This window comes from Dryas octopetala, chromosome 5 (assembly GCF_963921425.1).
Source record: "Dryas octopetala chromosome 5, drDryOcto1.1, whole genome shotgun sequence".
Classification (NCBI taxonomy): Eukaryota; Viridiplantae; Streptophyta; class Magnoliopsida; order Rosales; family Rosaceae; genus Dryas; species Dryas octopetala.
Window position 1 is genome coordinate 5,184,577 of NC_141370.1, and position 26,091 is coordinate 5,210,667.

Consider the following 26,091-nt stretch of genomic DNA (forward strand, 5'->3'; position numbering starts at 1 on the left):
GTGCCAGGGGGAGATAATTATAGAACTAACACAATTAGAAACTGAAATAATATCATTCAACTTCGAATGAATTGTTCATTACATCCTTTTCTTCTTGCTACAGATTAAAGAATTGGTAATCAACTAAAAATGGAAAGAAAGTCACAACAAAGCATATATGATCGAGTGGGAACTCTAACCAAAAACAAAGTATATGACTGGAAGTGGAACATAAACATATACAAAACAGAGAGAGCCAGCAGGGTTCTAGCTCTACAATCACGAACGGATCTCGCCTTCCTCCCAATCTCCATTGAAAAATGCATCCTCGTCCTCATCTTCCAAGTCATCAGTCTTGAGACATAAACCCAACTTCTTGAGTGGCAGTCCAAGGCAAACCTTGAGAGAAATATCTTCATCATTGCCACACAACATCTCCAGTTCTTTGAGATCCTGCAAGTGATCCTCAACTTCAACAGATCTTTCCATCTTCAAAAGACTCTCACGAGCAATTTGTCTTAGCTTCTCCCTTTGGCTTTGGACGGTAATCCTCTGCATCTGTTTTGAAGTATCATCTGCATGTAAACTCATTATCTTCCGGTTTGCTCTCGCTATTGTCTCCGCAAAACGAAGCTTTAGCATCGCAGGTCTGTGAGCCTTGGCCGGAGACAGTTTGGTGGTAAATTCCGCCTTGGTGACAGAGGCACAAGAACCCAGTACCTGATTCAGTGTTGGTCTCCTCTTGCTATGACAAACAACGGTATTCGTATTTGAGTATCTGTGACCCATGAGGGCCTCTTTCCGCTTGGTCTCAGGAACCGTAGAGTTCTTGGCCCTTTTGTTGATGACCATACTTTTCTTGGACAAAGCTGTCTTGCACAAAGGAGTATTAGGAGAGTTTGTTGATGGTTTGCAATCAACAAGAGTGAGAGGGTGGGTTGGCAAAGGACTAAGAAGAGGAGCAGGAAGAGAGTCCAGAACTTCTTTCAGTGTCCTCCTACTTTTCTTTGAGAAACTATCACAAGCAGGTTGATGTAGCTTCAGTTTGTTGTCTAAATTCAGGGACTGAGTTTGACGTCCCACACCCACAAAGATTTCCACTGGTCTACACCTTTTAGCAGCCAAAGATGCCATTGACGTTGATGAATGTTTTCTTGGAATCTTCACCCAGAAAGCTTTGATCAAATTGAAAGGTTGCAGAGAGAGAAAGTAGAGTGGAGTGGACTGTATAGTGTAGAGCGTAGTGTGACAATTTCTTCCTTGGCAAGTAAGTGTTTAGGGTTTCCAAACGAAAAGTAGCAGTGAACTGTTATTTGGTTTCTAAAATGTGAAAACAAAGTCGGTGACTTGCAGTGTAAGCAAGCATACGTGTTTGGGGTGAGTGAAAAGGGAAACTCTGTCTTCTCCTATTATGGCAAGGAAAGAGCTGGGTTTCCTCCCTGAGATAGAAATCCTCACTAAGTTGATATCAAGGGCTTTTTGAACACCAAATTAAATTTTAGTGATCATTTTCACACAAAGAATAGCTGAAGGACGAAAGTGGAATAAAGGTCAAAGTAGGTGTATCTATATTTTCCTTAAATATTGAATAATCTGTGTAAACAAGTGAAAAATTAAAATATTGAATATTGATTAACATTTATTTCTTAATTAGATATCGAAAAACATCTTTAACTAAGGAAAGTGATTGTTTTCTACAATTATTGAAGAAAATATTTTAAATGAATTACCCTTAAGGAATTAAAATGCAAAATCTGAGAGAAAAATTATTCTTTGTTCTCAAGGCTAAAAAATCACTATTGTTTACAGTTAGACACTTAGACAAATGTTGTGTTCTAGCTAGGTTGAGAGCTTTCTTTCTTGTTTTTCGACTTTCCTCAAGTTTTTGTTTTTATCCAAGGCAGTGGGAGGGTGACACTAGATCGAACTCTTAGTTGTTAATGTGAGGTAATATTAGGCCTCACCAAAAAGCCCAAGGCCCGAAGCCCACCCGAAGCCCGCCCGGCCCATTAGGCCCGAAGCCCGATTTGGCCCGAAAATTGGGCCGGCCCGGCCCGGCCCGAAAGTCTCTTGGGTTGGGCTTGGGCCATCCCCTTGAAGCCCATGGGCCGCCCGAAGCCCGGCCCGTTTAGGCCCGCCCAAAGCCCGACCCAAAGCCCAATTTGGAAATCATAACATATTTAATAGGTTTTTTATTTGTTTACTATAATAAATTATTAATATGCTTATTAAGTTATTATATAATACTATAATGTTAGTAAATAGTAATAGTGTAAATTATGTAATACCATAAATAATAAAGTAATAAACTTTTAAAATTATATACAACATTACAAGTATAATAAAATATAAATGTATATGTGTATATACAACTTTTATAATACAAGTATAATTAAAGTTATTAAACCACAATCGTCATTTCATTAATTCAACGATCTGAACCGTTCATTTTATATTTTCATAGTCAAAGATCATCCTTACAAAAAATCGGCTAAATCGGAATTCATCTACCCATTCGATTATCATTAGAAAAACCACGATCGTTCATTAATTCGACCACCGTTACATTTAGAAAAATCACTTTTACATCTTCGATTAAGCTAATTTTTTGCAAGAATTCTCTCTGAGTGGAGAACTAAAACTTGAACGGTTCGGATTGTTGAAAACAAGATCGATATGTAAGCTTCTACATATAAATACACTTGAAGAGTATAGTTCTAATAACTTTCCCGTTGAAACCTTATTGTTTCCATAATTATGAAGACCACAACGTGATTTCAACAATCTGACCTGTTCATTTTCTATGTTCATAGTCAAAGATCATCCGTACAAAAAATCGGCTAAATCGAAATTCATCTACCCATTCGATGATCATTAGAAAAACCACGATCGTTCATTAATTTGACCACCATTATGTCACTTTTACATCTCCGATTGAGTTAATTTTTTGCATAAATTATCTTTGAGTGAGGAACTAAAATTTGAACGGTTTGGATCGTTGACAACACAATTGCATCGTTTGTTTATAAAAATATGTAATAAAATATATAATAATACATATGTACATTTATGTTTTATTATAGTTGTAATGTTGTATATAATTTTAAAAGTTTATTATTTATGGTATTACACTATTACTAACATAATAGTATTATATAATAACTTAATAAGCATATTAATAATTTATTGAAGTAAATAAACGAAAGAGCTATTAAATATGTTATGATTCACAAACTTGACAAATAAACTAGTCAGCTCAGTTAGTTGAGAGTTGAAGCTTGTTATGTGAGGTCTCATGTTCAAATCACAATATAGCCAAAATCCTTTTTTTTTTTTTTTGAAGATATATATGTGTGGCTTTGGGCCCATTTTGGGCCGCCCGTTCGGGCCTAGCCCGGCCCGGCCCTCCAAGCCCGCAAGCCAAAGCCCGATGGGCGGGCCTTGGGCTTGTGTATTAAAGCCCAAGCCCGGCCCGAAAGCCCTATTGGGCTTCTATAATTCAAGCCCGAGCCCGGCCCGAACCCAAAAAATTTGGGCCAAGCTAGCCCGGCCCGGCCCATTGCCGACCCCTAGGTAATATGCATCAACTAGCTTCTGGTGTATTGATGTTTGTCTTCCCAATGTTGGAAAATGTCATGATAAGTTCAAACTCCCTTTGAATTTTTTATAAAACAAATATGAGGGAAACTGCTTTATCACTCAACCTATAGGCTCCCACTATGTGTACTTGGTTGAAATCCAATGCATAAGTAGCCTAAGGGCTTTCTATAAAAAAAATAAAAAATAAAAAAATAACAACACATATGCTAGCTTACTTCTTCCAAAAAAAGAAAAAAGAAAATGAATAGGTAATAACAAGAACTATGCCTTTGGGAATCAAAACAAGTTAGTGTGACACAACAAAAATACATCATAATAGATTTGTGCCTAGACTACAAATTTCATGACACTCACCAAAACGCAATAGTGTAAAAGCAAAGGGAAATTATATTCGTATCTAATAATCTTCTTTCGTATCTAATACATTTGATACATAATAAATCATCTGAATCATAGCAAGTAATATTGTCATCTAAATCTATTTTGACCAAGTTACCTCGGGTAGAGGCTTCACCCTCTTCTTGCTCCTACAAAATAAATTAGTAAATTTAAAGTTAACTCGCATTGGTGAGTTGAAGGCAACTACATGAAAGCACAATATTCAGTTGGGGTAGCCAAACATACAACTTTTATCGGTTATCATACCTCGAACATTTTTAGTCTGGGTCATTTTTCAAATTAATTGTTCAGCGGGTATCCACCAAATTAGTTTTCGGCATTTGGTTGACACCCACTGAAAGCTGTTATCATGTTTGGTATTGGTCCACTGAACGAAACACTAACTAGAATTTCTCCAAAACATCATATGCACGAAATATTGCAAAATAATGGAAAATATATGCACACATACCTCATTTTGGAGGCTCCCAAGGAACGATTTCACCCTAATTTCGCCTAAAACACTTGTTTGAATGATATGGGGTCAAAAAATTTTTGGGGTTTGTAGTTGGGTTTGAGAGTGAGGTTGAGAGTTAGTTTGTAAGGGAAACTGAGAGTGTGGTTGATGAAGGGTTGGGATAGTTGGGTATAGAGAGTAAATTGAGTTTTTTATTTTAAATATAATTTGTCCTTAATGGTCATTTCATAAGGGGATATAATGGTCCATTTATGGTCAACAATTATGTTGGGTGAAAAAAGAAGATTGTTAGGTAATGAATATAATTTCAAAAGCAAAAGGCAACACCACAAGGAAAAGACCACTGCTATTCTCACACCCCCAAATTTCTCACCTCACACCCCTTATAATTAACTTTTCAATTTATCTAATTTCTTTGTACACACCCTCTCAAATTCTCAAAATATCTCCATTACATAAGAAAATCAATCCCTAGCAGCCCCCCACCACCTACGCCAACCCCACCCTTAGTCACCCTTGCCTCCTGCAAGGTCTCTGATGGTCCAACCTGTAGCCTCCACTTCCTCTCTCTCTCTCTCTCTCTCTTCCCTTTACTATAGACCAGATCGAGAGAGGAGGTAAGAGAGAGAGAGATAGGTTGAGGGAAGGAGAGAGAGGGAGAGAGAAGGGAGTGGAAGCCGCAGATTGGACTGCCGATGAGGGGCGGCTGGGAATGGGGTCGGGGTCTAGGGTGGAGGTTGCTGGGTTTGGTTATCTTCTTAATTTTTTTTAATTGGGTGCCCTTTATGGTCTTTTCATTAGGATAAAGTTGCAATTTCAAAAAAAAAAAAGAAAAAAAAAAAAGATATGTGAGATGAAATGAAAAAGGGTGTGAGAATAATAACGGTCAAAGGCAAAAGCATAAAAGCAAAATTGAGCCCATGTCCTTGGCATTTTCTTATTGCACTAAAATTGGTTGGAAAATATTGAGAATTATGTAAATTATTATTAATATTTAAATTACAGTAATTTAATTTTAGGAAATTTTTTTTCAAAGAAAATAATACTAATAACCTAGTCCACGCGCTACAGTACGCTCATAGTCTGGTTCACTTTAATGAAACACGAGCGACACGAAACCACCGAATGCTCGGTGAATAGTGATGAGCACTCGGTGGTTCCGTGTCTATTTGATACTATTGAGCTCATTTTATAACACTTAATTGTTTAATCTCTAAATTATGCATTATAGCTCTTTCTTCCTAGCATTTTTAGCATTTTATTTCTTACTTTAATTATTTAGTTAATTATTGGGTTATATTAGTTTTTATCTTAATTCCTAGTTTTTATTAGGTTTTATTTATTATTCTAGATTCGATTTATTTTATATTAATTAGTTTATTTTAATTCTAATTTTGTAGGCTTTAAATTTAAAAAGCCCAAAAAGAAGAAAAGAAAAGCCCAAGGAAGAGAGGAGACAATAAGACAACCCAAGCCCAAAAGAGAAAGAAGAAAAGAAGTTGAAGGCCCAAATGAGAACCGGCCCGCACGCCCAGCCCAGCTGGAGGGAAGTTGAATCGTCACAGAGACAAGGAGGAAGCTTCCTCACGCTTTCCTCCTCTCTCTCTTTCCCACTCTCTTTCCACGCGCCAGCTACCCCCCAGCCTTTTTTGCCCTAAAATGCTGGTTGTTTTGCCTATTGTTTACACCATAAATTGGGATTGGGCTGAGAGTCCGACCAGCTCCATGTTTTGTTGAATAAAAGCCCAATTGCTGATTAAACCCATAACTTTATAAGCTCGTGGCCCAAATCAAAAATTAAATAAAGGAAAGTCCAGCTACTGCCGAGAGTCCTTGGCAGACTAGGATTTTAGACCAAATCAAGCAAAGATAGGTTGCTTTGGTGTGAAGAAATGAGAAAGAGCCCAAAATCAATAAGCAAAGGGTTTTCTATCACCCTAGAAGGTTGATCACTATATAAATAAGGCATTGGAGGCATAAAATCTCTCTTAACACATCTCACAAAAATCAAGCCCAACCTTTTCAACACAATTCCTGAATTCTTGCAAATTTCAGTGTTCTTTTGTTTCTCAAGACCTAGTCTTTGTTTTTGGCTCTGCTAAGATCTTTTCTTAGTATTGATTTCTTTATTATTAGATTCCCTTCATTGTTTATTTTTTCTCTATGAGATTTGTCATAAGAACTCGCATTGTTACTCAATTTAGAGATAATCAAATCGTTCATACTTTTTTCATCAAGATTCATTATTTTGCGATACATCCAGTTACTCAAGCTACAATTTTACGTACTTACGAATTCGAGCATCAAGTCATTGAAATCAGTGATTAAAGTCCTTGAGGATCAAGGCGAATAGAACCTTGGTGAGCTATTGTTCCTTGCTCGTTTGCAATTGTTTTGATTAGAAGTTAGTAGGCTCGGCGCGAATAAAAATTCACATATTTCTATTACGGTTTTTCAGCCGAGAATAGTGGCACGCTCAAACATTAAACTAGGACTACAGTGTTTCTAGCTAGGGATCTGGCCAGGCTTGCCGTAATTTTTAGAGGTAACACCTATTTAAAGGAAGCTTCAACCTTCCTTTAGGGGAGCTTTTATTTTCTCTCTTTTTTCCTCTTTAGCAGCATCTAGAATAGTTTTTGTTAGAGAAATTTCATCCCTTTGGGCTGGAACTTATTCTCTTTCCTTTCTTTTCTATTATTATTTTGTAACACATTTCTATTTAATGTTATGTTATTTAATTATTTAAATCCTCTTGTCTCTTTTATTTAGTCTATTCTTATTTCTTTCTTGTCTTTTAATATTATGAGCTTCGTTTATTTATTCTCTTGCATTTTTAGTTTGAGTATTTCTTTCCTTGTTTTTATTTTTACCATGGTTGGTCACTGGACCCTTTTACCTTGGTAAGGGTGAAGCACCACCATGTTATATTTTCTAGTTAATTTTTAGTTAATTTCACATGTTTTAGTTCATCAAAATTATAGATCTTGTTTACAAAAGTTTGATTAGCCTGATCCACCATCTCGAAATGGAGACTATGAGAAAGCAACCCACCTTATCCAGCGGAGGGATCCCCATTTTTTTAAATACAGTAATTTGTAAAAAGAGCAAACTTTCACCCATAATGCTATGTATCATGAGTTGTTAGAAGTCGCTTTTCCATATCTATGCTTGGTTGTTAAAGTTTCAATGAAAGATTCTTTGATCTCTAGTTGTTACTTAAAATACTTGAGATGTTTAGAGCTCGTGCTCTTAAGCAAAAACAAGATTTACCATGAAAAATCATTTCTTTTGTGCTTTAATATAAATACCTTTGGTGAGAGCATCAAGTTGAGTCTTGGGTGCCCTCCTTTCTATGAGAAATTACTAGATATTTGCTAAAAATAATTACATGGTGGTGTAGACCCTAGACTTTGGTTCCATACCAATTTCTAGACCCTTCCACCCATATTTGCCATTTTATTTAGTTATTATTTAGTTTCTTTTATTAAAAACTCAAAAATATTCTAAACTAGGTTAGATCTAAATTAATATAAAGTTTAAATTAAGTATGTCTCTTTTTAAACACTCTCTTGGGTTTAACCTCTTTAATATGCAACCTTTACTACACGGTTCGTATACTTGCAAGAAAAATAAACAAATAAAATTAATCAACAGATACTGCATAAAAATAATACTTATATATATAACTTATGTCTTTTCTTATATAAACATGTCAAAAACTAATGAAACTCACATAAAACACAAAATTCAAGCTTATGGAGTCACATTCACTTACGTTATAGTGTAAATATGACTGTTACTAATTGACACTGTTTCTGCCAAGTTAAAAAAAAAAATGCACACCGAGTGCTTGGCACAAAAAAAACGGAGCCTATTATAACGTGAGTGTATTTGTCAAAAAGTGGACTTATTTGTCATTGCAACCTTTTAGGTAAGTTTATTTATCATTAAGGGTTATAAAATAAACTTTAAAATAATTTACTGTTAATTTTATTATTCTAATAAAAAAATATGTAATATAAGATTAATCTCTGAAGTTACAAAATTTTAATTTTACAAGCATAAGAAATATGAGCATACATAACTACAGAAATGTTAGTCATTGGATGTATGATTTTCAAACTTGATTGTGAAAGCCTAAATTCAAGGAAAAAACCTTAGCCATCACCCCCAAATGCTCTCTTCTCTCTCCTCACTCCTATCTTTCTCAGCCAAGTATTTCTAGGGGTGGGGTGGTGGTTCCTGTGTTCCTCACAGGCCCATCGCTCCTACCCCCGCCTCTTCCTTCTACTTTACTTATTCGCTTATGAGATACTCTTCTCCCTCTTTGTGAGAGTTTTTTCATCTCTTCATGTGAGAGCTTTTTCATCTCAATAAAGGAGAGTTTTTCTGATCGCTCTAGTTTGGTCTGTTTGTGGCATTGTGCGTTATTTGCATGTTGTGCAGCGTTAGATCCTGCTTTAGCAACACTTAGTTGCTCTCTAAAGCTCTTTCTTCTAATTTGGCTATGGTTCTCGTCACATGGTATAGGGAGGTCACTATGCTCGTCGGTATCGGTCTTGCCAGTTACTACTGCTCGATCCGTCACCTTGGACTACTGTCAGACTCGATTTAGAGATGTTGGTTGGATTATGGACCCAAACGTGACTAATTCGCTAATTTCTACGGTGCTTCGTTGACTCTGTTTGGTGGCAGTAGTGTCTGCTTAATGCCAACATTACGAGATCAGACTTTTATTCCGTTGTAAACGTTTAGCTTTTTGGCCTTATTGTTATAGGGCTTCTTGTCATAACCTTGTATTCTTTCTGTCTTTTTTACTGTTTTAATGCAATGTTATTGTTTTCTCAAAAAAAAAAAAAAAAAAAAAAAGCCTAAATTCAAAGTGTCACCTTAAAAGTGTAATTGTGTCACAAATTACATGCGTAACTAAAGCTGTCTAATCGAAATGAGGGGCTAGAAAAGGGGAAAAAGCAAGTTAAGGGGTGGAAATGAGGAGAAAAAAAAAATGCTAGGGATGATTAGAAAGTCTAAGACATATATTAGGGGGCTATGCAAAGGGTGATTAAAAAGCTCAGTATAGTCTTTACATTGATAAAAAAAAAAAACCCAAGTGTTAAAATTATTTCATTCCAGTCCATTTTTTAATTATATTTTATGGTAACAACATTTTATTGATTCATAATTACAATCATATTTTTGGATTTTCAAGATTATTTTTTATTTGGACTTGTGTTTATTAATTTCTTATATTGATCATTAACACTCCTCAAGTAACATGTAACGAAAAAAATTATATAAGTAACTATTATTTTGACGTAACTACTTGCTAGGGGTGGGTTCGGTATGGTTACTGAACCGAGCACCCCAAACCGTGTACCGACCGGACCCTCTTCGGTTGGCCACTTTGGTTACCGAAACCAGTACCAGAATGTTGGTAAACCGGCACTCGGTTGGACCAGCATTCTCGGTCGGCTTGGCTCGGCTCGAAATGGACTCTGACCGGAAACAAAGAAAGAGAGATTGCAGAGAGAGGGAGAGAGAGAGAGAGAGAACGCATCAGAGAGAGAGAGAGAGAGAGAGAAAACACAGCAAAGAGAGGGATGAGAGAGAGAGCCCAGCCCAGCCCAGCCCAGTGTACCACCCTCCTCCTCCCCTTTCTTTCTCTATCCCAGCACGGCGCTGGTGTAAGCGGAGCCCCTGGGTCTAAAAACCACTTCTTCCATACTCATTACTCAACCTCTTGAATCACAAAACTGATGAGTGTAAAAGCTACAGGAATATATATACAATGCAGACGATGATGTTGGAAAATATTAGAAACCAAAATAAAAATATTATTGATTAGGGCCTCCATCACCAGCTGCCTGCAATAAATTGAAGGGATTAATGCCATTTTGCTCCCCCGACTATAACACTTGTATCAGTTTGCTCCCCAGACTTCTAATTTGGAAAATTAAGGACTCTGACTTTTTCAATTTTTCCAATTGAGGTTTTTTTGTCACTTTACACATTTTTTATCCAAATCTTTGAGGGCAAAATGGTCCCTTCCAATTAGATCTTATCATTTTTTTCTCATGCATAATTTTTCCTCTTTTATTTGTTGCTAAATTTTGCTTGATAAATTGACGGAATATCCTAAATTGGCTAAATTGACAAAGTCAAGGTCCTTATTTTTCTAAATTAATAGTCTGGGGAGCAAACTGATACAAGTGTCATAGTCTGGGAAGCAAAATGGCATTAATCCCTAAATTGAATGAATTGTCAGAAAAGCAAAAGGAAGCAAAATTGCCAGAAGACCACGTGAAGCTAGCTTTCTAAATAGTAGAACCAAAATGCAGGTGACACTCAGTAATTAGGTGACTCACTATTAATGCTGCCACTCAATGTTTGAGATATTTTTAATTAATTTTTATATATTAATGTATTATATAAATTAAAAAATATAAAAATTATTAATTATAAGATTTAGAATATAAAAAGGGTTTAAGGTTTATAAATTTATATATTTTTTATATAAATTATAGAAATGTATATAAATGTATTATAAAAAGGTACTTTAGGATATAAAAAATAAAAAATGTATAAAAATGTTATATTTAAATTAGTGTTGTACATATTCGGCTCGGTTTGGTAAATCAATGGTTTCAGAATCTGAGAATCGGAATCGAAACCGAACATACCGGTTTGGTTGGTAAACCGATATCTCGGTACGGTTCTTTTTCGATACGGTTATTCTCGGCATCGATTGGAGCGATTTCGGATACAATTTTGATTTTTTGGTCAAACCGACCCGACCTTAATCATATGTAACAAATAAAAAATTAGAAGGATTAGAATTCAAACACTTGTACCAATGTTCTAACACTTGACATCTGAACTTTACACACCTAAAAGTAGACCCAACTATTCTTATTTTTCATTTGGCCTTATTTTTCATCGACCATGCCAAATTAAATCTCTATATTTCTTTTCTGCTGATGTGACAAAATTTGACGTCTACATCACCACATAAGCAAAAAAGAATGGTTGACCTAAACAGGGAAACAAACAACAGAGAAACATTTTGCAATGCCTTGTAAGAGTTAAAGGGTGCAAAATGCAATGAACAAAAATCATTTGCACACACAAAACACGTTAAGAAGATAGGTGGAGAAGACGTATGTACCCGGGAAAATACTATCTTCGATTTTGTCGATCTAACTAACCTCCCACTCTTTGGTGAAAGCAACTTTCCAACTTCTCCCTCCTCTCTTTTTCTCTATTCTCTAACTACTTTCACTAATCCTCAATTGGAAGCATCCGTGAAAGCTAGGCAGGTACAACAATTATCATATCATCTTCATACCTCTCTCTCTCTCTCTCTCTCTCTTATAAGTCTCTATCATCTCTCTATGCATTGCTAGCTAGTCTATGTATTAATTTCTTGACTTTTCCTTCTTGCCCTCTCCGTTCTCTCTCTGTCTCTCTCCCTATAAAGAAATTGGTAATTGTACATTGGTTTTCTTGTTCTTCAACTCTGTGTATTGGCCAAAAGGCAAAAGCAGAGTATTTTCAATATGGGGTTGTTCAAGAATGAGGGTGTGGTTTTCAAGCCTGCAAAGGAAGTTGATCTAAGTCCCAGTAGCACTCAATTCTATTTGCGAGCCAATGTCAAAGGTTCAACTTAATTCTCTTGTTTATTTTGCTTCTTTACTTTATGATCCTTTACATGAATTTTCTTCCTCTTATTTTGAGATTATTAATAGAATCTCTGATTTTACAATCTGTTTTTTTTTTTTTTTCGGCTCTGCAGCTCCTCGTATGGCTGGATTTCTAGTCAAAATGTTTGCATGGTTCTTGGAGTCACGGATCGTTGGGACCTTGTTATTGTATATATTGAAAGGAAATAACCTAATTCATAAGGTACACACAAGCACAAGTCATTTCATCTTATGAGATTTTGTTTACCTTTTATAATTGATCCAACAAACCTTTTCTTTTCCTTTTCAAGATCGAGGACAATCATATTAATTAATTTTCAGTTGGTTTTCTTTAATTGATTATGCATTGAAGCAACATATAAGGTCCACCGTTCACCTCATGTTATCATATAAATTTATTTTCTAGTAATTTTTATTGCTTGAAGCAATAAATGCGCTTCCCTAGTCCCTACTCCTATATACTTTACAGTTGTACACTTGTACCCTCATTAATCTTTATGTTTTGTTTCCTTAAGCTTACTAAAGTTGAAAAAGAAAACTGCCGGCTATTATTGCTTTTTTCATTATTACTATTTATTAATGTCTAAGTTTTTGAGTTTTTTTTTCTTCTTCAAAATATAATATAGAGTTAATTACATTTACACCCCCTGAGATTTATCGTCTTTTCACATACACCTCCTGAGATTTCAAAAATTACACATACACTCCCTGAGGTTTCAAAACTATTGCATATAACAACCCTCTACAAGAGAAAAAAGAAATAAAAAAAAAAATTTGTATTGAGGTTGGACCTTACATCTTGAGTAATCTTATTAGGCCATTTAATCCCTTAGCATGCCATTTTGCATAATTTCTCATCATTTTTCGTCTCACTATAGGGGGTTATATGCAACAGTTTTGAAACCTCAGGGGTGTAAGTGTAATTAACTCTAATATATAACTAAAGGTAAAATTGGTGTTATGAATAATCAATAATTAATGCTTTCCTTAGTCCTTGCCTCCTTGGTTAATTCCTCCAACTCCCTCTCACAAGAGTACGTCCTTTTTAGTCTTTTCATTTTAAATAAAGAAAAAATGAACTCATAAATTAAATGAAAAGACCAAAAAAGCCATGCATCTGTGAGAGGAGCTGTGAGAGGGAGTAAGAAGAGCTCCTCTAACCAAGGACTGAGGCAAGTATTGTTCATTAACGAAACGGTATCTAACCCACTATATCTTATTGATCATTGTACACTCATCTTCCATCTCAATCTCCAACAATCTCTTTGAACTTCGCAGCTGGTCACAAATGCTAAGCTGGAGGAGCCACCTGTCTATGTTCCTTTACATCCTTTTGATGGTATATGTGTTCTTAACTTTATCTTTTCCACTAAATGTTGTTGAATGCAATTAGTTTATCACATCATATCACTTTACATCAGTTACTTAGGACTTTATTTATATATACATATGTAATGTAAAGATACCAATTACTCAAACAAAGGAAAACTTAATCAGCTGCTACAAAAGCAGAAGGTGATTGAAGATGGAGTTATTCACCTGAACCATTTCAACACTCCTGTTACTTCTAGCCCCTTGTGTGGAAACTGATTTAATTGTACTTACATTTCAAATTTCATCATATGTTGTCTTGCATATAGTTTTTACACAGCTGATGAATTTTATTGCTCATTGTGGAATTTACAATGTGGGATGTACCTTTCTCTAAATCTTAATATAAGTTTATCAATGCAGACACTGAAGAACAAGATGTCAAACATGTAGGGTCTGATTTGTCTCCACCCGAACTAGTTCAACAGGCAATTGAATGTCTGCCTGTGTCCTTAGAGAAAGTATTACATGGTTCAAACTCTTCTTTTCGCTTTTGGACAATATCAGATTATTCAAGAGCCTATACCTCTGGACAAATAACTCCTCGAATGGTATGCCATCTTTTTCTATTTTTTTGTTGTTGGTATACTCATATCGATCGTATGCACTCTATGCATACTCATGGATTTGTTTTCCTTTTATTTCTGCAGGTTGCAGAGCATCTTATAGCTGCCATCCGTGAATCTTCTAACCCACCATTGCAGATGTCATTCTTTATTAGCTACAATGCTGTAGATATTCTAAAGCAAGCGACTAAATCAACTCTTCGGTATGAACAAGGTACTTGTAGAGACTAAAGTGCATTCTTAAACTTATTAACAATACGTCAATCAACCAGCATTTGAGATTAAATTGAGAATGTTTTACCACTCTACATTCTGTGGTAATAGTGAGATAGAGTTAGAACTGCTCTCTTGTGTTAAAATGCTTTTCTACATTGGTTGTCTTCTATATGTAGAAATTGATCTTCATAGCTCCATGATGATTTGCTCTGTTTATGTTAGTCATTTATTTGAAACATAATTTTCCAAGCCTGGAGGATTGAGGAAAAGAAAAGTCTCTCTCTGTCTCTCTTGAGGTGGAAATTTAGTATTAGAATTTTATTGGTTTACCACTATTTCCAAAAGCTGAAACTATTAGAATATAGAACCAACTATTGTATTATATTCTCACTCCCTCACAGGCTTGGGCATCTCCTCACAACTAGAGAGCCCAACATGTAGAGTTCAACATAAATTGGGAGGTTTCAGTTGCAGGTACTTGAACTCAGGATCTCCCACTTTGATAAAATGTTAAATTTTTTTGGTTTACCATTTTTCCTAAAAACCGAAGCTGTGATGTGGGCCAACTGTTGCTTAAAATTCCAAATAATTTGAATATATTTTGTGTCTACAGTGGATCTCCATCTATATCTTAGTACATTAGAGTTGGTAATTGGTATTTCATTTTGTCTTCATCAACACTAGTATCCTCATGTTGGCATTTCATTTACAAAATGTTGCATCTAGCCCTTCTATACATTCTTATATCATCTACATTATGGTTCCTCTCCAGGAGTGCCTATTTCAGCTCTAGATGGTGTCCCAATTGCAATCAAGGATGAAATAGATTGCTCACCATACCCAACTACAGGTAACTTTTTCATGTTTTCCATTGACAGTACTATTTATGCATGCCAAGATACCAACCCAATGCTCATATTGTATAAATTATAACTATAATTTCTGAAAACCGGCTTTTCTAGGAGGTACAAAGTGGCTGCACAAACTTAGACCTTGTACAGATGATGCATGCTGTGTTAAGTGCCTCAGACTATGTGGTGCCATACTTGTTGGGAAAACCAATATGCATGAACTTGGAGCTGGAACAAGTGGGATAAATCCCCATTATGGGTAAGAAAATGCCACATTATTGTCCTGGAACTGAATAACGTCTTATCCTATATTGAGGTCTGCCACTCTTTTCCATTTTTCTATTTGGCTCTGAATAAATATCAAAAGAGTTACTAGGCTACATGCCAGTTTTGCAGCACAATTTTCCTCATCATTTTCTTTGGTCAACCAATTCAGTGATCTCAACCACTACAAACATGTTTATTTTATAACTACTGTACTGTAGGGCAACTAGAAATCCACACGACCCCAGTAAGATCTCTGGAGGTTCTTCGAGCGGATCAGCTGCAGTGGTGGCCTCCGGATTATGCCCTGTTGCTCTTGGTGTTGATGGAGGAGGTAACTTATTTCTTCCATGGAAGAATCTCATGTTTTAATCTAACAATAATCTATTTTATATTATCCTTTAGCAAACTTAGACTTTACACTTATCATATGTAGAAAAGTCACGTAACCTGTTTCCGTAACACTGCTAATTATGTTTAATAATCTTCATTTTGCTCTTAATATGAACAACATATGTACTCAATTTAGAAAAACCCCATGTCTAGGTTTTAGGGATTAGACTCAAGTTGGTTATAGATCCTTAAAGATGTCCAAGCCCTAAGGTGGTACAGGGATATGATACCCTAGGCTACACAACCTACATAGTCGGCATCCCATTGATCAGGACCTTTCGGTAATGAGGTGATTTTTTGCCCTTAACATCCTGAGAGAAAATTAGGCTAAATGAAATAAATTCCATTAGCAGCCATTAATGGCTTCATTGGGAGATCCGAGTGGCTGTTTTCTGTGTTAATAATGTATTTGCATCAAGTGATTATATGGAGACCATTGTTCATTGTTCATTAGTTGAACCTCTAAGAGTAGATTAATTTTTATCTTTTTTCCATTTCCAAGAAGAATAAACAAAGAAAACATGGTAATTTTCATGAAACTCCCACTGCTTTGAATGCACTCTTCAGATACCAGATTCACATCTACCAAGTGACATGACTAATGATGCATAGAAAATCTGAAAGTCCTGTTTATTCTTTCTGGACCAATAATGCATATGTGATTCACACACTGTAATAGTCGGCATCCAATTGGTGAGGCCTTTTAGTAGTGAGGTGATTTTATGCCCTTAATATCTTGGGAGAAAACTAATTCCAAATGAAATATAAACTCCACTAGCAGGCATTAATGGCCTCATTGGGAGGTCTCGATGGCTGTAATCTGTGTTAGTGTATTTGCATAAAGTAAATATATGGGAGACCAGTGTTCATTAGTTGAATCTCAGAATAACAGTGCATCAAGTAATTCTAGCAAGTAACATGACCCGAGTGATGCATGGAAAATCCGATAATCCTGTTTTATGCAAGCTGAATGTGCAAAGTTGTGTAAGCTCTTATAAAATATCATGTAGTAGCTGAAAGGTGTATTTCATTTCTAATGTATGATTAGGATCTGTACGGGTGCCTGCAGCTCTTTGTGGTGTTGTTGGTTTGAAACCAACCTTTGGTCGAGTATCTCATTCTGGGTAAATTAGTCATTCAATATTCTTATAGTAATCTCTTGTTTCATATGTTTGAAGGTTTATTACGTTCTTGCCAGATTGATTTGGTTTTCTCTTTAGTGTTCTTCCTCTGAATTGGACAGTTGGGATGGTTGGAATACTAGCAGGCACAGTTGAGGATGCATTTATTGTGTCAGTGTTCTTTTAAATGTTCTTGTTTATATGCTTTATTTAGATGCCTTCTATGAGCCTGACGCTATTGCTTTTACCATTTTATTATCTACAGTTATGCAGCTATGAGTGGTCAACTCCCTTCAAGTCAACCCACTATATCAGTAAGAATGATGTTCTGAAAATTAATTAAAAATATTTGTTACAATTAGAAACTCTTCTCTTGCTGTTAACTTTGTTTTTATTTAGTATCAATTATGGACTTATGTTTTTCATGGCAGTCTTTGTTTTCTAACAGAAGTATATGGAAAATCAGAAAAAATTTACCACATAATGTTGAATTAAGTTTTATTTTTTTAAAGATAGATGGAACAAAGTGTTGTTGTTTTTCTTTCTGTCTATTTGCTTAACCAGTTGTTTAACTTTCTTTACCTCATTGTTTTTCTTTTCCTGTTTGTCCTTTCACAACATTTTACAGCCCAAAGTGTATTTGCCTCTGCTGAACTCAAGAAAACCTTTATCTGATATCAAATTAGCAAAGTATGTAGAGGTTAGTGACCTGTTTCTTGACCTTACAATCACATGTATGATCAAAATGTAATTCATTGCAATGCATCAAATGAGTTCCTTCTAATCTTCAGTTATTTGATTGTCAAACCACTAATTGGTTCAATTAGTGGTTTAATGATTGCAGTGATGAGATCAGAGAATGCTGTTCTGATGCCCTGGACAGGCTTCACAATGAATATGGTTGGAAGGTACTCACACGAACTAACTTAAACAATATTAAGAACTAATTATTTGGAACTACCATAAGAGGAAAAAATTAACACACTTTTCATGATTAGTAGTCAATACAATAGTCAGTATCAACTACTTCCTAATATTTTTGGTTCTCTTATTCTTCTGTAAGACTGTAGAGGTGACCATACCAGATATAGAGGTGATGCGCCTGGCACATTATGTAACAATCGGATCTGAGTGTACCGCGTCACTTAGTTCTCATCTAGAAAAGCTGTATGTTTTTGACCACCCGTTTTTCTCTCAACTATCCTCTTGTAACAGACAAGAAATCCAAATGCTGACATTTCAAATTCATCAAAATAGGGATTTCAAAGAATTAGGATGGGATGCAAGGGTAGCACTTGCTGTGTATGGTGCTTTCAGCAGTAAAGAGTATATAAAGGCTCAGAAAATTAGGTATGTTTATCTTGAACAATATCAAATAGTACTATTTTTTGGGAAATATAATGATTACTAAAAGTTTCAATTATTCTCTAACTTTCTAATTACCTTATTATCTAGCATCCTCAAACTACTAAAGTAAAACATCATTTTAAAACCTCTTACAAAATGGTAACAGTATATATATTGTAATACTGACCTTGTTTAGGAAAGGCATTTCCATCACATCCTACTGCCATATCTAAGTTATTTTTCGTTTTTACTTAAACTCAATGGCTCACGGGCCGTTTCTTCATCATTTGTGTATAATTTGCTGTGCTACAATCGTTATCCTGTAGAGCACCAACTAAGGTTTTTATGTCTCAATATGATATAGTTTCCAAATCACCACCTAAACGTTTTGAAAAACAATTAGACGAAAGTCATCTTTGAGGCCAATCATTGTAGAGAATTTTACTAACCAACTTGGAGGATCCTAGTTGAGACCATATAAAGCTTTTCTAAGTCTGCTTACCTCCCTAGGATTATGGGGAACACAAAGAAGAGGAATCATGTAAACTTCTTATATAAGATCCCTTCCCCATTCGAAATTGCGTTCTTAATATCCAACTATGAAAGGTTCCACTAATTAACAGAAAAAACACAATTAAGGTGCGAAATTGCCCTATCTGAAATGATCTAAATCAAAGAAGTATCCTACCAAAATTTGGCAGCACCTCCTCTGTAAATCGTACAATTCCACCTGCAAGACAAACAAATAACACTTGTAAAATCTCAACAACCAATCCAAACTCCATCCAGAATCCAATAAACATCCAACCAACACTAATCTAGGGGTCTCAGACCCTAACCATAATAATAATTAATCAAGTCATAGCCATAAGTTATCAGAGCAAAACTAAATAAAGTTTACAACACCAATAAAACATACGTAATATGAAAGAAAGACATTGTGCCTACAATGTCGATTAGATGAACGTGGGGAAAGGATGCCTCAATGTGGTATGGCCCAACCTCAACAACTGCTACTACCTTGGGGGAACGTTAGAAACAAAACAGAGGAAAAGGTGAGGGAAATCCTAGTAAGTGGACATAAGCTTTAACTATTTTTCTTTAATATCATTTAAATCTTTTAAATCAAAACTTTTTTCTAAACTCTTGTCTTTCTCTTTTGAAATCCCCCAGTTCTAAAATCATTTCGCAAACCATTTCGAAAACATCATAAAGGTGCTGATATGCTCAAGTTGAGAAAAATCAATAAGCATGAATATTTAGGAATCTCTAAAAACATGCTATAGAACCTTCAAAGACCATGCTATGCAATAATATCAAATAATTCATCATGTAGATCTTACAAGTAAATTGAATAGCTGAAAACTCATAAATAAATCCCATGCAATAATGTGAAACCACCACAAACTAATACCCAGGGGAAAAACTGACCATACACCAGTGCGGAATCATGCATCGCACGGGCAGGGCGGGGAAAACTTGCCATACACCCATACGGATTCTGCATCGTACTAGGCATGGTGGATAAACTGGTCATACATGCACTCATAGTTGCTACAAAGGACTAGGCATCTTGACACACGACTCAAAGCCTCTATGTGTGCCCTAATAGGTCGTCCCAAAGACCTAATTGAATCTGATAAAGGGAGTGTACTCATATGGTGGTTTGAAAACCACTTCTCATACATAATCATTTATAAAAACTAAATATGCAACTCTTTCACAATGTTACTTAATAAATCGTTCTCAAATAATGTGAACTTCTTGAATAAAATCATTTCTATGCATATAAGTTATCAAGATAATTTAATATAGAATAGATTTAAATCACAAATCAAAAATTCCAGGACTAATAATCATAAATCCATAATGCTAAAACTTATGAATTATAAATTAATGCTTCCCAAGATGTAATGTCAAAACAATAATCATAAATCATTTATCAATCATTTCTCATGTATATAATTTTCAAGATAAATAAATATGGAATAACTCATTTAAATTCTCAAATAAATAAATTTGAAATATCTCATTTAAAATCTTTAAATCATTCGAAAACCAAAAGTTCAACTCATTGTCAAAAGCTAGCTTTGATCCTTCGTAGGATCGTCTCAAGTCTCGTACGTGCCGAGTAGTATCGCCTATATTATAATAAAAATATCATATTAGACTCAATTTAACGATCCAAAAACTGTGCAGACAAATACAGTATGTCGGATAAAATTGAAATGAAGTTGGCTGTAATAAATTGGCTCAACAATTTTCGATCTGGCTGATTTTTTGCAATGGTAATCTTTGAATGATGTTCTAAAATATCGACGGTTCCGATCATTGAATTGTAGGTTCAAAGAGGAAGTAAGGACATCTTTACTTGAAAATTTATATATATGTATACATATATATATATAATACTGGGGCTGAATAAACTCCAACAAGAAGACCATATATAGTCGAAAAAATCCAAAAAAAAAAAAAAGTACTGCATTGTTATGCCCATGGAGGAAGGAGAGGGGACTGCCCAAAAATCCAAAAATAGGTTGTAGTAATGTGCTATCACTGATTAAAAGTCAATTAAACTCCACCAAATTCTTTATCCAATACACCTCCCTTAGTATTTTTGATTCATCATTAGGATGCATAAAACTTGTTTATAAAAGGTGCTACAAAGCACATTACCTATAATACTTTATAATGTCATAATCCTTACTTTTTGTATATGTTTATGGTGGTTTGTAAAGCAAAAATATTTGGTGGTTTTGTTTAATAATTTTTTTTTGTCATCATACAAAATATGCACAGGAATCGGCAGATGCACTTTCACAAGTCTTTGTTTGCTCAAGCAGATGTCATTGTTTCCCCTACAACAGGGTACTGTTTTCAATATTATTTTTTTAAATCTAGAGCGGTATTGTTAGTTTATCACTATTATTTCTTAAGTTGTCACCCTTAAGTGGGCATGAACCAATTAAAGATTTTGAGATATAATATAGGAAAGACTACATAACATTTGGGTATAATGATAGAGAAGGTTTCTTTCTATTTCAAACGTTTTCAATGTTATCTACTAATAATGCACATAACAGGGTAACTGCATACCCAATTTTTGATGATGCCCTCAAAACTGGTGAACTTGACTACGTAAATGGAGGTATGATATGCCTAGCATTATGGTTTCACATTTTTTCCCCTTCAGTTATGAATAGTCTTGGAAACCAGCAACCTCAACTCTTATATTTTGATAATATTAGTCTAATAATGATAAATACTTGATTGAATTTAACCAATGTCTACCTTATTTTTTAGCTGCACTTGTTCGATATTCGATAGCAGGAAACTTTTTGGGATTACCTGCAGTGACTATTCCGGTATGATCATATCACTAATTGCAAATGCCAACCTTTTACTTGAGTACAATCAAAAGTTAATCTGTATGTTGCCCTTGATAGGTTGGGTTTGATAAATCAGGTTTGCCAATTGGTCTTCAGCTAATTGGGAAACCATGGTCTGAAGCAACACTGATTCACATAGCCTTTGCAATACAGGTAGGCTACCATGACTTTTGCAGTAATTTTTTGATTTTCTTCTTTTATACATTTTTTTTTTCTTGATAATATTCTCGAGTCCATATATGGAAGTTCAACTAACTTCAACTTCATTTTTGAAAAAGAACAATTGTTATTAACATGTTAACCAGAATCAAGAATATCTTATGGCCTCATTCATTTTCGTAGTTGCTACACTAGTTTTGGATTAGTGTCAATTGCCTTTCAAGAACTATGTAGATGTTTTTCTTGTTTTTCTTTTTTGCCAACTTTGGATTCCAATATAAGGAAAAATTTGGCTTTCCATGTAAGTGTCTCTTAGACATAGGAGTATTGAGTGTCATTATTGTTTTTTTTATTTTTTATGTTCTTACTTTAACTTGTTGACATCTAAGACACTTTTCCACGGAAGTCCGGCCTTATGTTTTTCTTCATACACTCCACTAAAACTAGTTCTACAAAATTGGTCGGTGTGACGTCCCAATCTAGAATCGCCACAGCGGTACTCATCCTAAGGTTACCTAGAAATATAATATCGTACCTCGAGCGTTATATTCTCAAGATTCCCTAAAACAAGTTAAGTCCTTAAGTTCTTTTGTTTGATAGAATACGGGTTGGATAAGAGTTCAAATGTGCATAGGGTTTGATATAAACACACTTTGAAATATTTTATATAAAAGACCAACCCGTTAGGGTGAAGAGTTTGCAAAACAACTCTAACAGACATGATGCTTTAAAAGATTCATGTCTAAGAAACAATTTACAAAGTAGGAACCAAGCAGAGATATAAAGGATGTTCGAAATGTAACACAAAAGAAAAGAAACAAAAGAAGAGAAAGCAAAGAACCCAACAACAACATAAGAACTTGGAAAATGACCTAGAGACCTTGTAAATGCAAGACAAGTTGTTCAAATGCATGCCATGCCCAGATAGATTAGTCTAAATAGTCAACCAAAGAGAGATCAGCAAAAAAGCAGGTATAGGGTAAGCATCAAATACGTTCAAAGCTTCTCCTTAGAGGACCCTGGCTAGGTTCGAAGATAGTAGTTTAAAATATTTTCTATTTATATATGGCCAGTGAGAAAACAGTTTGAAAAGATTCACCACATAAATTAGCATCAATTATGATCGTTGAAATCCACAAGCTTTGAATATGAGCATGCAACCTTTCATAAAACATTTCAGAATCGAGTTTAGAATTTTTCTGATGATTGAACACATAATGAAACAACTACACTTAAGAAGCAAAAGTTTGGTAGCGTAGCGAGAATAGCCATCTCTGATAAGTACCACATAAGCTAGCCTCCCTACTGGACAATCGACTGGCTTGCATGTACAAACCCTTCTGGAAGTTTAGGAAATCGAACTCAAGGCTATAAAAATACAACCCTAAACTCTCAGATCATCAATCAATTATCACAATGTTATATGACAAACAAAAATAATGCATTTTTGCAGGCCGCAATATTTATTACCATACATACACATAATAGAAGTCTCATCAATATGGTATGAGGATTCCCCCTACCTGGAGTCCAAGCTTAACCTATGATACAATTCTACAATACCAATGTCCTTGTTTGAGCCCTCGGCAGAGTTATGGTGGCAGCCTCCAAAGATGCCACGTGTCCTGGCTTGTTCTCCCTTGGCCACCTGGTCAAGAGTTGCTTGGTGATCACTCCGTCCAATTAGATTTCGATCGACGGACGTGATCGCGATGCCCGTTTTCTTTTTATTTTTGAATTAAATTTGTCATTTCTCACCGAAAATTATCCCGTTGGATTCGTCTTGTTGAAAACTACTAAATTAAGGTCCTAAACTATTTTTACAACGGCAAAAACCTAACTGATCGAGTAATTATGGAAAAAGCTACAAGTGTGTTTCCTTAATTTCTAAGAATAATGGATAAAATACTAATAACCTTAAATATAATATCAAAAAATTACTATAAGGTCAATATAAAGTACGTAAAAATTCTTGGGCGTCATAGTCGGGCCAAACAACCTTGGCTAGAAGAAAGGTTATGTGACATGGATGCTCGGTCAGTCACCACCTAATAGATGATGAGATTCTCAATCGGTTTAATCGAATTCTGAAAAGTCTTTCTCATTATTCAGAACAATGGAGCTTTCAATCAAGATGTTCTCGCCTCCCCCGTTCTCACTCACACTCAACTTAATGGTATGTTAATTAGGGTTTTCAAAGCTAACAAACCTATTGAGAGTATATATATCTCACTTCAAGCTAGAATGTGAAGCCTTTCCTTATAATATATAATATCTTGGGCTTCTCGACTCATAACCATTGGTTTGGGTTGGATGCTATAGTTAATTTCTGAGTGGTATAAGAGCAATCAATCCACGTCTCAAACCCGACGACTGCACTTGCTCCCTTATCAACAAATATAAGTTGTCCACATATTTTGCTGAAGTCAGGCTTCACGTATTGAAAATATATCTCACCTTAGGAATGTTAAACATTGTCATACAATATTTAATTTCTTATGCCTCTGCACTAATTTCCACTCATTTCTAAATTATTTGGATTAAATGTTGTAAATTCTTTAAAGATTGTCCTCAAGAATGACCATGTTCGATTAAAACTAATTTGTCCAATCAATGGAGCAACTAATGGCAACACCCTAGATTTCCACCTTATATCTTGCGTCTTTATCAATTAATGTTTTGGTAGAAATAAAAGAATAGTGAGTAACCATGACCTTATCCTTAGTTCCACCTTAACCTGAGTTTTTATCTGAAAGTACAAAAGTCGAGAAATGTAAGTATATTGTTGCCTAATGTTCTTGAGGTTGTTAATATGTTATTTTGTTCTTATACCGTATTTATAAGGGAAAATTTTAGATAAAGGACCCCAACTATACCTCATGTCTCTATTTAGGACATGAATTTCACTTTTTTTCAACTGACGATTGAAATTTTTATTTTGTGTCAATTAAGGATATTGTTTTTTTTTTAATTTTATCTCAACTTTGGCCAGATGTTAGACCCATTAAACCTCCACCAAATTCAGAAAAATTATAGTAGGTTTAAAGATATGCATCTTCTCTTTACAAACATATAAAGATCACTCAAATCGGACATCTACAACTCCAGATAATCGGTCTCAAACTAGGTTACCTGAAACTGTCCAATTTTCTAAATATTTTCCTAGAAGTTCAAATGGACAGTTTTGGGTATCCTACTTTGGGGCCAATTATTTAGAGTTGTAGATGTCCGATTTGAGTGATCTTTATATGGTTGTAAAGAGGATATGCATAGCTTTAAACCCAGTATAAGTTTTCTGAATTTGGTGGAAGTTTGATGGGTCCAATGTAGGGCCAAAGTTGAGATAAAAACTGAAAAAAAACAGGGTCCTTAATTAACATAAAATGAAAGTTTGAGTCCTCAGTTGACATAAAGTGAAATTCATGTCCTGAATAAGAACATGGGGTATAGTTGAAATCTTTTAGCTAAAATTTTCCCTATTGATAATATACCAATTGAAGTGAATCAGTGATTATATGCTTTGTAAGAACATTATTGGCTTTGTAAAATCTAATCTACTTAGCATGACTAGTTTTTGTATTATCACTTATGATCGACATAAATCATGCATTTTATATTTAGTGACTTACATCATGTATTTTTTTTTTTTTTTTTTGTTCCAGGATCTCTATGTCTCGGACTACAAAAGGCCTCAAATTTACTATGATCTACTCGATAAAAATCAAATTGGATGAGGAGGTTCACAATATATAGGACATTATCTTACATATTAGTGAATGTTTGTTTAGTAAGACACCGAATATGTTGATATATATATATATATATATATATCTTCTTATATTTATTATTGCTTAGTAATGAGAATTCATGTTTCTTGATGAAAGGAATGAATTAAGTTTAATTTATATAATTGAACTCATTGTTGTGGGTATTGTATGTCCTTACAACCACTTGTTTGATATTGTATCCATTAAATAAAATATTTTTTTCGTTATAAGTCTTTGCATATGTTGTATGAGAATTTATCGATTTTTTAACTCTCTAATAAAATGATTATTCATTTATTTTCTAAGATAATCTTGTTTCCCATGTTGTGACTTGGCTTAGCCCGCTAGTCTGCTTTGGAGGAACATCAATGACCATGATTAAGATTTTTCCATTTCTTTTTACCTCCAACTGCTGCAGTACTATCCATGAACATTTCACTTATCTCCTTTTGCCCGAACACAATCAGTCCCAAGTACGATACTGAAAATTGAGTAGATCAATGATTTACCAG

The 26,091-nt window shown here is 34.8% G+C and overlaps 2 protein-coding genes across 3 annotated transcripts; one reads left to right on the top strand and one right to left on the bottom strand.

Annotated features, from left to right (window-relative positions):
• Nucleotides 1–258: 258 nt before the first annotated feature.
• LOC147283719 (uncharacterized) lies at nt 259–1,315 on the bottom strand. Its single transcript, XM_086245572.1, has one exon. It carries the CDS (start codon nt 1,111–1,113, stop codon nt 259–261), a length of 855 nt encoding a protein of 284 aa, XP_086101698.1. The 5' UTR covers nt 1,114–1,315.
• Nucleotides 1,316–11,917: 10,602 nt separating this feature from the next.
• LOC147283720 (fatty acid amide hydrolase-like) lies at nt 11,918–25,611 on the top strand. 2 transcript variants are annotated; one of them, XM_086244613.1, is made up of 20 exons: nt 11,918–12,091; nt 12,228–12,337; nt 13,414–13,474; nt 13,870–14,057; nt 14,157–14,286; nt 15,061–15,138; nt 15,251–15,398; nt 15,625–15,737; nt 16,845–16,920; nt 17,017–17,088; nt 17,183–17,231; nt 17,546–17,617; nt 17,745–17,825; nt 17,981–18,084; nt 18,175–18,267; nt 21,064–21,132; nt 21,348–21,412; nt 21,568–21,629; nt 21,711–21,806; nt 25,475–25,611. In XM_086244613.1, exons 1-20 carry the CDS (start codon nt 11,992–11,994, stop codon nt 25,544–25,546), a joined length of 1,839 nt encoding a protein of 612 aa, XP_086100739.1. In that variant the 5' UTR covers nt 11,918–11,991; the 3' UTR covers nt 25,547–25,611. The 2 variants fall into 2 exon arrangements, with proteins under 2 accessions (XP_086100739.1, XP_086100740.1); XM_086244614.1 differs by lacking the exon at nt 16,845–16,920 and having other exon boundaries at nt 17,040–17,088.
• The last annotated feature ends 480 nt before the right edge of the window (nt 25,612–26,091 follow it).